We start from the raw sequence: 16513 nt of genomic DNA, 5'->3' as shown, positions 1-16513 counted from the left end.
ACAGCAGCATGAGTTTCTTATATAAAAAAGTCATTGTGTATATAATGTCCCCCTTGCCAAAATCTAAACCTGAAGATTTCTTCCCTCTGAAATTATGAAACTTCATAATTACATTCATTCATGAATTGGTTAAAAATACAAACAAAAAAATTAGATATAGTGCTTGTTTTACAAGGATGCAGCATTGCAATAAGTGACAAATGGAATACAATGAAATTTTAATTTTGGAGATTCCCCAATTACAACTGCGATGTAAATATTTCTTTTCATAAGGTTTAGTCCATTTTGAATTTTTGGGCTATATTAGAATATAGTCCGAATTATATGGAGGATAACAGCCTCTTGGGTGGGCCTGAATTAAAATGAGAATGAATCACAAAACAAAATGGAAACACAGACAGCCATCTCTAGCCAGAATGCTGGACCATTTGGGGCATTGATTATGGATGGTGAAAATGAGGCATACTAATTGACAAGAAGCATAAAACCTCCTCAGCAGTCATCAGCAGTGCAATATTATCTTGAGGAACAGACTGAATCAATCTCCATGGGGCTTATTAAAACACTGATATGCTGTAGCAGTGACTGCACATAATGTATTGTACATCAAGGATGGTACAGTAGGCAGCTCTGAAGTACGATTTGGATCTAGCCAAAACGCATCACACAAATTCAGTATAATTTTCAAATGATTTTGCCTGGTTAAACTACAGTAACATTAACCATGATATGTATTTACTGACGAGTGCAGTATGCAATAAACATATCTCCTGGAAGCACTGGCTCATAAATAATTAAGTGGGAAACTATTGTTGTAGCACTTGAATGAACAACTCCAGGGTATTCTAGGATCTCGTTATTAATAACTGATCTGAAATATTACACTTGTCAGCTCATCGGCTCGTCAAAAGCTAAAATTAGGGAGCTTGTTACAACTAGCTAATCCGTCTGGAATTCCCGTTGTTACGGATCATTCTTAATTGTCTGATAAAATAACTAATGTTGGTGAAGTTTCGAGAAAACTAAGCCATGATCTAGTTAGGATTACAGTACTGGTTCTGGGAGGACATAAAAGTTACATAAAAGTTAAAGAGCTCCATTTTACTAACCACTATACCAAGTCTAAAGCACTGGATACATCTCTGAAGAAGCTGTTGCTGTTCCAAAATGCTGTAGAACCTCGCTGTACTGAAAAGCCTAAAGCTGTACAGATTGCAGTTTAGCATGATATTTTATCTTTAATTCGTACTAATACAAAGACACAAAGTTTCTAAAAAGATACTTCCTTTTTATTTTTGTGCAAGTTAACTCCGGGTTCATCAACTTCCGTATACAAACGTCTGTTTCTGTACACCCACAAACTAAGAAACATACACATTTGTTGGCAACACACAAAACTAATGATACGTTTTTATTCATATTCCCCTGACGACACAAAGAAGAGTTTGCATTAAGTGAATGTTTTGACATTCGATGTTAACATTTGTAAGAGCAGACTTTTCAATAAAGTCAGAACATGCTTTTCCTGACAGCTGGAGTTGTTGCACTTTTGCCTCGTTCCATGAAATTGGCCTTCTTACACACAACACCAACAGCGACTTCCATTCCATTTGTGAATAATCTGTCAGCAATGTCACATCCTATGAAAAACAACTTTTATTTAAAAAAAGTGGCTCGGATCTCTTGCATCATTGTAGGGGATCTAAATTCTTTGACTCCTCATAAAATAAAATCCCTAATATTTCAGATACCAAAGCACTAACGCTGCTTTATTTAGTGACAAAAACAAGCATAAATAGGAAAAAAACAACAATTTGGGAATCACAATCCATGCTGCTTGTAGGGGCGACAGCATCACAAGCACTCTTCCCTAGCACACATTTTCAGCTTCCAAAATGGCGTGAGATGCATGGGGTTGATAAGGGATTCATGCTTCAAATAAACCTGCTCGTGTTATTTACTGTCAGAAGTGTTTTAGTTCAAACTTCCTAACTGATTGGAGCAAGGTCATATTTTAGGCATTTATCTTAAAAATCAAAGTTTTAAAAGCCAAAGATGGACTCATTGTAACACATCAACATCTTGAAATGGAACAAGTAATCGGTTTATTCCATGCTGAAAAAAGGAAGATGGAAAACACAACGTTTCGGCCGTGGAGCCTTCTTCAGATTGTTCACACCTGTTTTCTTTCTTCTTTTTTGCAGCATGGAATAAACCAATTACTTGTTCCTTTGCAGCCTACGCATGCTGACGCAGCTACCCACCTGAACATCTTGAAATGTCTAATTATTAATGACATTTCTTTTTATTCCAAGTGCACCTTTCATCCCAAAAGCCTCTCAAAGTGCTTTATATACGGTGGAAGAACAGCATCCACCTGGATGAACCACGGCAAGCAACCAACAAACATGAACACACAGCACTACACAGCACATTGGATAAACATGTGAGCTAGTTTTTCACCATATTAATGAAGGGAGAACCAGCTTTTGCACGTACAGAGAGATTTAACCAGGAGGCCCCTACACTATCCACACTCCTACTCTTTCAAATAACAAGATAAAATCTTTCATCTTTGATGGACAAACAGTCTAGACTTCATTTTACATCTCATCCGAAGGACAGCACCCCCACAGAGGACAGTACAGTGACCTCGGTGGTCATATCGGAGCACTGACACTGGAAATTCTGGTCCAGAGGAAAGAGGGACACTTTCTCCTCCATTAACACAATTTGCAGCAGCAACCTGGTTTTCCTTACAATATAATGTGTTGATGCGTTCTCAATGAGTGAGGAAAGGAATGCAGGCAGAAAAACATCAGGGCACTTTTGTCTACCAGTCAGTTCTTCTCCTTCAAATTCTGGCTTTGGAGAGATCAAACCCAAAAAAAGTGTTCAAACAGGTGAACAGCAGAAAATGGATTTCTACCATCCCTTGTCACAACTATTCATGCTGATAACCTTACGTGCCACTAAGTGAAACAATTCTATTTACTTATCTTGCAAGTACAGACAACTGAGCTTTTGTCCTTGTTGAAAAAGGCTCCGTGATTTGTCACCCTGTACATGAACAACTGCTTTCAAGTATTTAGTCTCCCAGGTGACTTTTTTTTTTTACGTAACAGTAACTTTTTTCCTCCCACTTATTCTGTGCCAAGAAAGTGCAAGTAATTAGGTCATTTCATGTGAAACAAATGTTTACAAGAATCTGTCTTCCTCTTACCCATCACGACAGAACGCTGAGGGACCCAGGGTTCAAGAAAAGAAGATTCTCCCATCAGCAGTCTCTTTTCTTCCTGAAGAACAGAGCAGTGAAGGTCAGTTAAAAAAAACTCAACCAATTTTAAGAAATTAAATACAAACAGCTCAAGCGAAACAGTTTCTATTTGAAAGTGCATTTCTTTAATTTACGTGCTTTAAGGAATGTTACCTCAACCAAGAGGCCCAAATGGAAGTAGGCTGACATTTACAAATAAGGAGGCGATATTTTTAAGTGTTTGTAAGAATCTAGAACATGCGACCCAGCTATTTTGTGGAGGCTAACACAATACCTTATTTAAATCTGGATCAGGTCCTTGAATCATGTAAGCTATTAACAACATCCACTCAACCAATTTCTAACCACTTCATCCCCTTCAGGGTCATGGCACGGTCAGCCGCAAGTCACACACAGACATAAACACACCAGGGCCCACTTTCCCAAAAGCCAATTTAACCGAGCAGCACGGTCTTGGATTGTGGGAGGAAACAAGATCACCTGAAGGAAACTCCATGCAGATAGGCTCCAGGACAGGTGAGACAGCAGTGCTAACCACTATGCCCACTTGATATAAATGCACTGAACCTCCTGCTTGCAACACTTTGTAAGTTCTGATGAAGTTGTGGATTTTCTGCACAGGTCCGTGTCCAATCAGTGTTGCACAGCGCAGCAGCAAAACTGGTACTTCGTTTTGATGTTGTGATAAACACCTATTCATTCTGCTAGGAGGCTATTTCAAAACACTGCTAAACATTTAATAAAAAAAGAACGAAAATCACTCTCAATCACTTTCAGCAGCTCAGAATCACCATTGTGATGTACGTCCTTTGTACCTGCCAATGTTAAATGTCATTTACCAAGTGCAAACCCAAGTCTTTTTGGAATTCTCTTTCTGCTGTCCCTCCACTTAAATATTTATCTTCTGCAAATGTAATTATGTTGTTAATTGATAATAATCATAATAATAAGCATAATAATAAGCATAATAATAATAATAGCTAACACTTATATAGCACTTTTCTGGACACTCCATTCAAAGCACTTTACAGGTAATGGGGACTCCCCTCCACCACCACCAATGTGCAGCCCCACCTGGATGATGTGACGGCAGCCATAGTGCACCATAACGCTCACCACACACCAGCTATCAGTGGTGAGGAGAGCAGAGTAATGAAGCCAGTCCAGAGAGGGGGATTATTAGGAGGCCATGATTGGTAAGGGCCAATGGGAAATTTGGCCAGGACGCCGGGGTTACACCCCTAGTACAGCACATTTAAATGACTTTTTGCTGTTGTTGTATGTGCTCACCAGACAACGGGTATGAAAGAAAGAATGAGTTCTGATGGATTTGATCAGAAAATAGCTTATGCCTGGAATACACAATCAAGGGCAGGTTTAGATGTATTTTAATTCCATTTTTGTTCGACTCACTTGCTTAACATACGGCAAGCCTTTTGCATGTCTACATTTGGAACCATGTGGGTCAAAGTCCAGGTCTATGTTATTCAAGTATAAAACAGTTTAAATTCCCAATGAATCCGCACCTTAAAAATGTTATTCTCAAATACCTTTAATACCTTCTCAGCTATTTAAAATAGTAAATTCATTGAAAGAGTTCGAGTATCCTGAAGATCTACACCTACCCTTCAGATTGCTCTTCCTCAAGCATAGACTATCCCTATTGACTGCTTGTGAACTAAAATATACGGGGTTTTAAATGATCTGAAGCCACCTTATTTTGAAAGGCAATGACGATTCATGACAATAGGCTACTGTGTTTTTACTGAAACATACAAGTTATCCAAAGTTAGGTCATTTGGAGAGACAGATAAATTAGGACAGGGCTAACTTGTGTCTTGCGTTTTAACCCAGAAAAGCTAGCAGCACCTCCTCATGTGAAGAAATAAATGTTTTCTTATCCAAATGAATGTTTTAGTTTTAATGTTTGGGCCTTAAAACGGTTGGAAATGGATGCATCTTACCTGGAGAGACAAACTATTTGGCACAACATTATGCAGGAATGTCTAAAGGGAAAAGAAAAGATGACCGATGTATGCATACTTCATGACACTTGCTCAGATTTTTGACAAGCCAAACGCATAGCTGTTTCCTTTTTTTAGCAGTGACAATTTTGTATTAACTTCATCTTTTTTTCTGCTCTTCTAAATTGGCTTCAATAATCTAAATCCACAAAGAATCGAACAGTCCAATGTGCACGTGTTTGCTACATAATGCTTCTTCGAAACGATTCAGAACATAGCAAGAGATTTACTTATATAGCACACACTTTGTTTTGTAAAGTCTCAAACAGCAAACATATAGTCTTGCAACCAATCATTCAGAACAGCTACAAAATAGTCACAGGGTAAACAGTATATTCTAATCCATGAGTGCATGAAGCTCTGCTTTTTCTCACTTGTGCATTAAAAAGTGAAAATCTATTGACTAAAGCACTAAAATGCTATACCTGAATTCAAATCCTGCAAGTCCCAATCTCCATACTTTATTGCAATAACTAGATTTTTCCTCATAATCACCGCATTCACATTCACAGGGATTTTTTTTTCCTCAACAAAGCAACATTTCCCTCCTGTACCGGAATCCATATTTTGTGGGCTACCTGACAAAATGCTGGCGAAGTTAAGAGACCTGAGCCGAAAGACAAGTTCAAGAGCCACACTTCAACCCCAAAATGTAGGACGTTCATGTTCTGGCACTGTCACGAATGAGAAGAAAGCAAATCTTTGCTCAAAACGTGTTCCAAACAGCACCAGCTGCATTGTGCCGAGTGAAAGTAATTGTCTTATGTGTTCCGTTGGAAGGTGGGGGTAAGTCTAATTGACTGTAGAGTTGTTATTGTATCATCCGTCCATAAAAAGGATGACAAAACAAAATCAAATAATTACAGAAGAACAATACTTGCCTCTGGGTGGCATAGTAATGCAATGGCTTTCATTATTGCCTCGCAGAGCTAGGGACCCAGGGTTGAATTCTAAACCTGGGGTACTTTCTGTGTGGAGTTGACATGTTCACGTGGGTTTCCTCCAGGGGCTCTGGACTGCTCACACAGTCCAAAGACATACTTTAAATTTAACTGGCCCCTGGGAAAACTGGCCCTGGTGCAAGTCTCTGTGGGTGTACCTTGCCTTGCGCCCACTGCTTGCTAAATAGGCCCTGACTCCCAGGTGATCCGAACTAGCTAAAGGGGTTAGAAAATGGATGGAAACTAGACTTGCTTCTAGAACATGTAAAGGCTTTGGAAAATAGAACTTAACTAGACCATCGTCTGCAACAAGATTCTACGCAACAGAAAACTGAATTAGAAAAAGTGGGCCTCGCTTAACTAAATTGTTAGAGCTCTTCCAATAAGAATCGATAATTGATAAAAGCAGAGCACATGATATAATAATAATAATTGCTTACACTTATATAGCGCTTTTCTGGACACTCCACTCAAAGCACTTTTACAAGTAATGGGGACTCCCCTCCACCACCACCAATGTGCAGCATCCACCATAGTGCGCCAGAACGCTCACCACACACCAGCTATCAGTGGGATGGAGAGCAGAGTAATGAAGCCAGTTCATAGATGGGGATTATTAGGAGGCCATGATTGGTAAGGGCCAATGGGAAATTTGGCCAGGTCACCGGGGTTACACCCCTACTCTTTTCGAGAAACGCCCTGGGATTTTTAATGACCACAGAGAGTCAGGACCTCATCTGAAGGACGGTGCTTGTTTACAGTATAGTGTCCCCGTCACTATACTGGGGCATTAGGACCCACATGGACCGCAGGGTGAGCACCCTCTGCTTGCCCCACTAACACCTCTTCCAGCAGCAACCTTAGTTTTTCCCTAAAGGTCTCCTAATCAGGTACTGACCAGGCTCACACCTGCTGAGCTTCAGTGGGTTGCCAGTTGTGAGGTGCAGGGTGATATGGCTGCTGGCCATATATGAATATTTAGAGATTCAGAAGACATCTGCTCAACTTTGACATTGGCTCATTCTCAACTTGCAGTAAGCATTCAAGGAAAGGCATGCATTTTGACTGAGAACTGTTTCTTAGGATGGGAAACAGTAAAGATAATAATGGGGAAAAGCTCAGACTGGGGTGATATTAGCGGAGTACTAAGAGGATGTTGCTAACTTAAATCAACAATTTAGGTTCTGCTGTAATTTGTAAACCTGTCCAGTTCTCAGGTGGTACTGAACATCTGAACATGCGGGATTAGCAAACACTGTTTAAGATGTAAAATGCATTTAAAATGACTTAGACAGAAAAATGTGCAATTGCAGATGTGCAGAGTGTTACATGTAGACAGCAAATCCTACACATATAAATAAACGAAGTGCTGTAACATTAAAATTGTACAATGTGGTAGCAAGACCTCACTGCCAATAGGGTACAATTGTAGTCATCCATCTACAAAAACAAAACTATTGCTCTAGAATCACTCCAGCAAAGTGCAACCAGATATTTTCTTAGGCCCAGAAGAATGTTTTACACAGCAACAGGATTAAAGAACTGAATCTGTTCAAACTTAAACAACTCGGATTTGGGTTGATCCAGATATTCAAAATGGTCAAAGGCATCGATAAAGCCAGCACACAGTGGTGTTTTACACAAAGGGATGCGGGGGGCTGAAACGGGCCGTCCAGCCATGTTCTCAAAGCTGACACCCTGCCTTCTGTCAAGAAAGGGCTAGATAAAATCCTAGGCTTAATTAGCTACTAAAAAACAAAATTAGGCCTAGATGGGCCAAATTGACTCCTCTTCGCTCACAGCCTCCTCGTAGCATGAAAACTCTCGCTCTTTGAGATGTGTGTGTAGATACAGTTTAAAAGAGTGCGACTAAAAAATTATTTTCCTCTAACTTTAAGCTTTCAAATTGTTATCCTAGACCTTGCCATGCCAACTGAATAAACACTGTGATTTAACTGCGAAGTGCGCGTTCTACCCTTTTTGCAAAGGGCTGCGTTTCATCCAATTCATACAATTAACATTAGAATTTTAAAAAAAGGCATTTTCACAGAGCCACTACGTGACTTCGCAATGTTAATTTCCCAAACGTTAGGTTTCGCACATATTGAAAATATGGGACAGCAATACGTCGAGTAAATGTTAAAATTACGGACAACTTTACAGTAAGGCGATACGTCAAAACGACAGCTGATGGTGCGAAATAACATTTCGGCAACCATTGTAATGTGCCAACAACACTTAAGTTGCAATCACACTATTCCAAATTAAACCGTAACTGCTCTTAACGATTCTCTACGATTGCAGTCTTTATTTCTCCGAAACGATTCACATAGATCCAGCAATCATTGTATCGTTTAGCAAATGGACTGGTTCACAAGTTGACTTACAAAATCAGCAATCCCTGTTTTGACATTCTGGCAATGTAACTAAATTACAGTGAAGCTCACAGACCACGAATTTCTTCTATTTAGTTCTCCTCCACGTTCCAGCATTTATACCGAAATTGGCTCTCGCATATTTCACATTGAAGTGAATTAAATCTAAAACAGGGAGTAAAAGGTAGGCAATGTAGTCCTTTTTATTACCTGGGGATCTGTGGTACCACTTCCTCATTCACAGGACCGGCTGGGACAGCCTGGGCCCCGCTGATAGGCGAGTCCGCAGACGCCGAGGGCTCAGGAGTCCCGTATTAACCTCCACTCGAGTCCGAGGCTGAAGCGCCTCCCCTCCTTTTTGGAACAGGCCGCGCTTCCTCCTATTTACTTGTTACTGTAAGAACCGTGATGAAACCGTTTTTTTTTCCCACCGAGGAAGATAGCCTTCTAAATTGTTAGCGCTGCAACGACATTACGAGCTTTTTATTCCATTAACGGTCACCTTAACTTTTCTTTTAATTGATTTCTTAAATGCTCACAACATAGCACGTTCTTGAGCAAATTCGCCGCCAGGTAACAGCAACACAAGAGTTTGAAGAATTTGCAGCACAAATCTTGTGATGTCAGAGGTAGTTTGTGTTCCGAGTTGGATTTCGTCATTGAAATTATGTGGGGTTCAGGAAAAGACGTTTTGTCAAAATGGCACCTGTATTAGGAAAATGTATTAGTTGTATTTACAGTTGTACGTTCTTTTCGCGTAATTTACTGTATATTGTTTGTTAATTATAAGACTAGATTTTGGTACCGTGTGTATTATTTTACACTATAGGATGTTAATTCAATATACGATCTCAGAATATGAAACGCAAACTAAATCTACAGCTAATAAGCCTCAATTATTCTACACTCTTAGGAAAGTTACGAATTCATCACATTCTACAAAACCAGTGGTACTCACAAAATAATTTACCCACCGCGATTTTAAGATGTATTAACATTGTATTTTCAATGGTTCAGAATTTTTTTCCATAAGAGATCGCATCAATAGGAAAAAATAATCTGTGAACCATATTATACTTAAAATACTTCGCACTACTTAAAATAATAGTAATTATTACCTGTATGTATAGAGAGATGTCATGTCGAGGTATTGATGGAATGAAATTGCAAGGTTATAAATCATCACTGGCAATCCACTGAAGTTCAGCAGGTGTGAGCCTGGCCAGTACCTGGATGGGAGACTCCTGGGCTAGACTGAGGTTGTTGCTGGGTGGGGTGTAAGTGGGACCAAGGGAGCACTCACCTTGTGGTCTGTGTGGTCCTGATGCCCTTGTGTAGTGACGGGGAAGCTATACTGTCAAAAGGTGCCATCCGTCAATTTAGACATAAAACTGAAGTCATTAAAAGTGTCAGAGCTCTTCTCAGAAAAAAAAAGTAGGGGTGTAATCCTAGCATCCTAATCAAATTCTCGCTATGTATACGTATATAATTGCAGACCTGGGTACCTAACTCAAGTCTCAGTGGAGAAGTGAAAAACCCAATTCGCTGGATCATACACACCCAGAGCAGGTTTTAAACCCTGACGCCTACCCTTTGGATAAGTACCAAGAGGCCCGGACCTTAGTTTAATGTTTCATTCAGTGGTGCACAGTGTCCCAAGTCACTATTCTGGGGGCATTGGTTTGGAAATTCTGGTCCAGAGGGAAGAGCACCACCTACTGGTCCACCAACACCACTGCAGGGGCAAGATGGTCTTACCCAACAGACCTCGGCTCTGAGATCAGGCTACCAGGCAGGTGACGCAGCTGCTGCTCAATAGTTGTAATAACTGCACATCTTCCTTTTTGCCAGGTCAAATTTCTGCCTGTTTTAAAACGATATTATTCGGAATGATTTGGAATTAATTTCCGGTTTTTACCATTTTAGTTCTGAATGCAACAGTAGAAAAAGAACATCACGTCCTAGAATGAAGGAAGGACCCCAGAAATGTCCTTCTTTAAAGCATTGCCTTGTACTGTAGCAGAGAATATATACTAAAATGGTCTAATGCTACTCTGCCCTTTAATGCTTATGAACATAGAAATGCAGTATTACTTAAACGCCATTAAAAACCTGAAAATAACTAGGCAAAAAGCAAAACGGATGTGTTTTAACTTCTGATTGTAATTACTTTGGGCAGTGTATAATTTGTTGTTGTTGTTGTTGTTGTTGTTGTTGTTGTTGTTGTTGTTGTTGTTGTTTTTTTCACACCTTTTTTCGGATGTACATTTCTCCTTTGTATTATTTCATGTTCAATACGTAAGTTTGACGAAAAAAACTTACTGTCGCAGCGGGGGAAAAAAACTGCAGTTCCTACATTTCTGGTTAGTGTCTAGGTCCGCTGATTTCCGAAATGAAAGAACAAGTTTGTAATTTTACCAGAAAACCTTGCATCATCAAAAATCTATAATATCTGCCCATGCAGAATTGAGACGATCATCGGCTGTCTACTTTAATACCGATGGCTGAAAACACGCCATTTTGGCGTATGGCTGACGTTAAATGTATCGGAATAAGAACAGCAATTAGGTATTCCTTAGTAACAGTAATGCCTTAAAATGTGCTGTCGCTTTAACAATAATATATTACTGTATGCATGCCCCAGTTATTAATTGACAGTAGCAAAAAAACTTTATACTTGGGATGATGCAATAAAAGTTAATAATAGTATAAACACTAATTCCAGCACCTCAAATACCACACTGTTGACAAGAACCACTAGAAGGTTTCCTTTTTAAAAAAACAGTTTCAAATCAGTTTTCAAACCCATATGTGACCTACAGTCATTTCCCGGATTTGCTTGGGGACTTGAACTAACCGAGCATGCGCAATTCATTTAACAAATATGGCAGCCTCCGTTGTCGGATGTGTTGTGTGGCGTCTGTAAGAAATCGGCAGCAAAAGTCTTCAAGAATTTAAATGAAGAAAGCCGAGTCGTCGTAATTAATTCATTGTAGTTGTGTAAGTCTAACATTATGGTGAAGAAGGACAAGGGAGGTCGAGGTGAGTTGTTGTCATTCAAAGTGCTATCTCTTCTGGTTATCATTGTTATTGGTAGTACAATAAACTCCCTCGGATCTGGTAATGACGCATAGCAATGATCTGTAGCAATCGGGGAAAAAATACTGTTAACAAGGCATAAAAATAAACTAGTTTGCTTCCTGCACGCACGCGATGTTTTTCCTACCTACAGTAGGACCAGGACAGTCGTTGGTCTTCATTCTCCTTAAGTGAATGTTTCCCCGGTGCAATCCGTACTGTTTTACGAGTGAGCCGAGTTGATCGACATCTATCTTTTCTCATATCCGACCCCCAGACGAAGGTTTTGGTGAAGGAGCTTTATGGCGAGTTTGCGGTCGGATCCGAGTACGTCTGATTTTGATCAAAACGAAGGGAGTCTTTCGTAAAGCCTGAGATCTCCCGTGACAGATGAGAGGAGGCTTACCCTCCATCGGGTTAAGTTGGAGGACGTGGATTTGGTGCTTCACGAATAGTTTGCCCTGCTACCTCAGGGGCTGTGCTGCGGGAGAAGGCGAGAGACTTTCCTGAAAAGCTGAAGATGCCGGCTGAATGCAGTTTCTCTTCGGGATGGCTGTCTAGGTTTGAGATGTGCCCGGCGGACAGACGTTTGCCGATATCAATGCTGCCGAAGGTTTTTGCTCTGTTTTTAAGAAACCCGTGGACGAGCATGACCTAACCCCTGACCGCAATGACAGTGCAGGTGAGACAGGGCTCGGCAGCCAGAATCCTGACCAGGTCGTGTGCAAGTGATCACATTACTCCTGTCCTGGAGTACCCGCACTGGCATCCAGTCAGGTTTCGTTTCAACTTCAGAATGCATGGCTTGGCACCTCAATACCTGTCTGACTTACTGTGTTCCTACCCCCACCTTGCAAACCTTCTTTTGTCTAATTCTGGTCTCCTATCTGTCCCCCAAGCCCGTCTACACTCTGTGGGTGACACGACCTTCTCCTGTTATGCCCCAGAGCTCTGGAACTCTACCCTAAGGATATCAGAGGGTCACTTTCCCTGAGCTCTTTCAAACCTAGACTCAAAACCTTCTTTAGGAGGGCTTTCATTTAACCCATTCCATTATGTTACGTGCCTCAATTTTGAATTTTTGATTTTTTTTAATTCCAATTTTTCAGTTTTTTTAATTTTATCTGAGAAGTCCTTGTACCCGGAACCCTTCTCCACATTTTGTCCTGATACAGTTCACTGTAATTAATAATTGCTTAGAGTTATATAGCGCTTTTTCTGGACACTCCACTCAAAGCGCTTTACAGGTAAAGGGGACTCCCCTCCACCACCACCAATGTGCAGTATCCACCTGGATGATGCGACGGCAGCCATAGTGCGCCAGAACACTCACTACACATCAGCTATTAGTGGGGAGGAGAACAGAGTGATGAAGCCAATTCATAGATGGAGATTATTAGGAGGCCATGATTGGTAAGGGCCAAGGGGAAATTTGGCCAGGACGCCGAGGTTACACCCCTACTCTTTTCGAGAAACGCCCTGGGATTTTTAATGACCACAGTGAGTCAGGTCCTCAGTTTTACGTCTCATCCGAAGGATGAACTTAACTATACCCGAATCTAAACTGTTGATACAAATCTGCAAGAGCAATAATCCTAAAACATATTCCTACTTAAACTACTTTAATGTGCCCATTTACATGTTACAGCACTAAGGGAACTTGTGGTTTGTTATTATCTTTTTAATTTAGCTTTTAGTTCAAATGGTTCTTTGTTCTTTCTCTTTCTCTTTTTTTATTTCTCTTTTATTGTTCTTTGTTTATGACGACTTTCCTAATTTCTGTTTTATAAATTTTCAAGCATAAAATTGACAAATATGTTGCTTTACTGTATGACTGTGTTTTCCTTTACAACTGAAAGTATGTCTCTGAATTTGAAGATTTTATTTTTGCGCTGGGTTTGTAAAGCACTTTGAGCTGCTATTTGTATGAAAGGTGCTCTATAAATAAAGTTTGTTATTATAAGTACTGTGCTGCACCCACCTGGTTGATAAGTGTCAGCCAGCATTCTCCCTACACATCAGATTAATTCAGGAATTAGCCACGGCACCAGGATTAATACCCCTACTTTTGCCATGGGATTTTTAACAGTTAGCTGTTAGTCAAGACCATAATTTTAGGTCTTACCCAAATGACTGCAGCTATCTACAGGACAGTGTCCGTTGTCAAATACTATAGTTGGAAGTTCTGGTCCAGAGCAAAAAGTGCTACATGCTGGGCCACAGCACCACTTCAAGCAGCAACCAAGTTTTCCTTAACGATCTTAATGACCATGTCTAGACTTGCATAGCTTCTGAGATCTGTTGAGATCAGGTTACGAGATGGTTTAAACCTTATATGGATGTCATATTTTTGAACAAGTCGTTACCTATATTGATATGTTTCTGATGAATTACCGTCAGCACTGATGAAGATTATCATCTGGTGTCCGGTTAGTAAAATAATAACAGTAGCTAGAAAGCTTCAAGACTTCCAGGAGAGTCCCAGTGTCATGAAATGCTGAAGTGAAGTATTGTAGGATTAACAGAGTTGTGAACAGTAGCTGTTTGCAGTTCAGGCCTCGTATTAATAGGCCAAACATTTGTTGTGTAGGGCCAGGTTGTGTTACAGGCCCCATTTTGCTAAGAACAAATGTCCAGTAAGTACCGCTTACTGGACAACCTGAATTTTCAGACAAGCTGATGTAGAGGAGTTTATTGAAATATGTACATTGGAATTCTTATTCGTGCTGAGTTCTCGGGACGTGCACAGTACAATAGACAACGCCTTACAATGTAGACAATACATTACACACATAAGTAATAACAACAGGAAGAGTAAATGTGTTGGGGGACAATAAATCTGGCGTAGTGCGGGAAAAATAAACATGGTGGACCATGCAAATAGTGCATTGCGCAGATATGCACTATGAGTCTGAGGCAGTGCAGTTAGCTGTGGAGGATGGGCATTGCAGTAAGATGGAAACTGTTCTTAAGTCTAGTGGTCTGCGCTTTAATATTGCGGTACCACTTTGTGAACAATTTGTGGCCGGTATGGCTGGGATCCTGAAGGGTGTTTTGGGCTTTATTCCGACAGCGGATGGTGTGAATCTCAATGATTGATGGTAAATCAGATCCGATAATCCTCGGTGCCGTTGCCGAAACACTTTGTATCACATCTCCAGCAGCCATATCACCCTGCAACTCACAACTGGCAGCCCACTGAAGCTCAGCGGGTGTGAGCCTGGTCAGTACCTGGATGGGAGACCTCCTGGGAAAAACTAAGGTTGCTGCTGGAAGAGGTGTTAGTGGGGCCAGCAGGGGGCACTCACCCTGCGGCCCATGTGGGTCCTAATGCCCCAGTATAGTGATGGGGACATTATACTGTAAACAGGCGCTGTCCTTCGGATGAGACGTCAAACTGAGGTCCTGACTCTCTGTGGTCATTAAAAATCCCAGGGCGTTTCTCGCAAAGAGTAGGGGTGTAACCCCGGCGTCCTGGCCAAATTTCCCATTGGCCCTTACCAATTCATGGCCTCCTAATAATCCCCATCTATGAACTGGCTTCATTACTCTGCTCTCCTCCCCACTGATAGCTGATGTGTGGTGAGTGTTCTGGCGCACTATGGCTGCCGTCGCATCATCCAGGTGGATGCTGCACATTGGTGGTGGTGGAGGGGAGTCCCCATTACCTGTAAAGCGCTTTGAGTGGAGTGTCCAGAAAAGCGCTGTATAAGTGTAAGCAATTATTATTAATTATTATTATTATCTCTGTCATGCACTGTAGTATTGCTGTAGCACACAGTGATGCCACTAGTGAGGACACTTTCTATGGTGCGGTAAAAGTTCATGAGGAACTGCATCCCCATACGGTATTTCTTTAGGCCCTGCAAGAAGTGCAAGCACTGTTGTGCCTTTTTCAGACTGGCTACAGTGTTGCGAGACCAAGCCAAGTCGGTGAAGATCTGCAGGCCGAGGAACCTGATGCAGTTGACAGTTTCCACTATTGAGCCATTGATGCCAACTGGGGCATGACTCCCTCTGGGTCTCCTGAAGTCCACAATGAGTTCTTTTGTCTTGTTGACAGTCAGGGCCAGATTGTTGTCCAGGAATCATCTTGTAAGATGCCCCACCTCACTCCTGTATGCGCACTCGTCGTTGTTGTTGATCAGCCCCCAATAACAGTGGTGTCGTCTGCAAACTTAATCATGTGTTTGCTGCTGTAGGTGTCTGTACAATTGTAGGTGAACAAGGAGTATGGCCTAGGGCTGAGACAGCAGCTTTGGGGAGCTCCAGTGTTTAGATTCACTGTAGGGGAGATATTGTTGCCAGTTTTCACCACCTGAGAGCTGGCCTTCAGGAGATCTACTATCCAGTTATAGGTAAAGTGTCATAAGCCCAGATTCCTAAGTTTTGGGACCAGCTTGGTGAGAATTGTGTTAAACACCGAGCTGTAATATATAAACAGCATCCTAACATAGCTGCCTCACCTGTCTAAATGTTCTAGGGCAGTATCTAGTGCTAAAAATATGGCATCATCAACTGACCTATTTGGGCAGTAAGCATTTCATGATCATTGAAGTGAGTGCTACTGGACAGTAATCATTCAAACAAGTTACCTTGGGCTTCTTGAGCAGTGGCAAAACTGTTTTCTTAAAGCACTCTGGTACAACTGAGAGGGGCAGAGAGAGGTTATAAATATCTCTATATAAAAGAGATAGCTGACCTGCTCAGGTTTTAAAGACATGAGGAGAGACGCCATCTGGGCCGGCTGCTGCTCAGGTTTACACTCTGATGTTTAAGCAGCTGTCCAAGGTTTTCTGTGTTAATTCCATCACTAGT

General features: G+C 41.1%; 2 protein-coding genes across 3 annotated transcripts in view; one reads left to right on the top strand and one right to left on the bottom strand.

Moving 5' to 3' along the window:
- map3k2 (mitogen-activated protein kinase kinase kinase 2) overlaps window positions 1-9254 on the bottom strand; it is a 30283-nt gene extending 21029 nt beyond the window's left edge. The window contains exons 1-3 of one of the 2 annotated variants that reach the window (XM_088606839.1): window positions 8828-9254; window positions 5242-5283; window positions 3224-3296 (exon numbers count right to left, since the gene is read on the bottom strand). In XM_088606839.1, the coding sequence (XP_088462965.1) occupies window positions 3224-3278 (55 nt within the window). In that variant the 5' untranslated portion in view covers window positions 3279-3296; window positions 5242-5283; window positions 8828-9254. The remainder of the gene's footprint in view (window positions 1-3223; window positions 3297-5241; window positions 5284-8827) is intronic. The other variant, XM_088606838.1, reaches the window with a different exon arrangement.
- A 2229-nt stretch (window positions 9255-11483) lies between these two features.
- ercc3 (excision repair cross-complementation group 3) overlaps window positions 11484-16513 on the top strand; it is a 39821-nt gene continuing 34791 nt past the window's right edge. The window contains exon 1 of the mRNA XM_088606836.1: window positions 11484-11659. Coding sequence (XP_088462962.1) covers window positions 11632-11659 — 28 coding nt within the window. The 5' untranslated portion in view covers window positions 11484-11631. The remainder of the gene's footprint in view (window positions 11660-16513) is intronic.

This window comes from Lepisosteus platostomus, chromosome 14, assembly GCF_059453375.1.
Source record: "Lepisosteus platostomus isolate fLepPlt1 chromosome 14, fLepPlt1.hap1, whole genome shotgun sequence".
Taxonomy (NCBI): Eukaryota; Metazoa; Chordata; class Actinopteri; order Semionotiformes; family Lepisosteidae; genus Lepisosteus; species Lepisosteus platostomus.
This window is presented reverse-complemented; position numbering and strand designations above follow the sequence as displayed.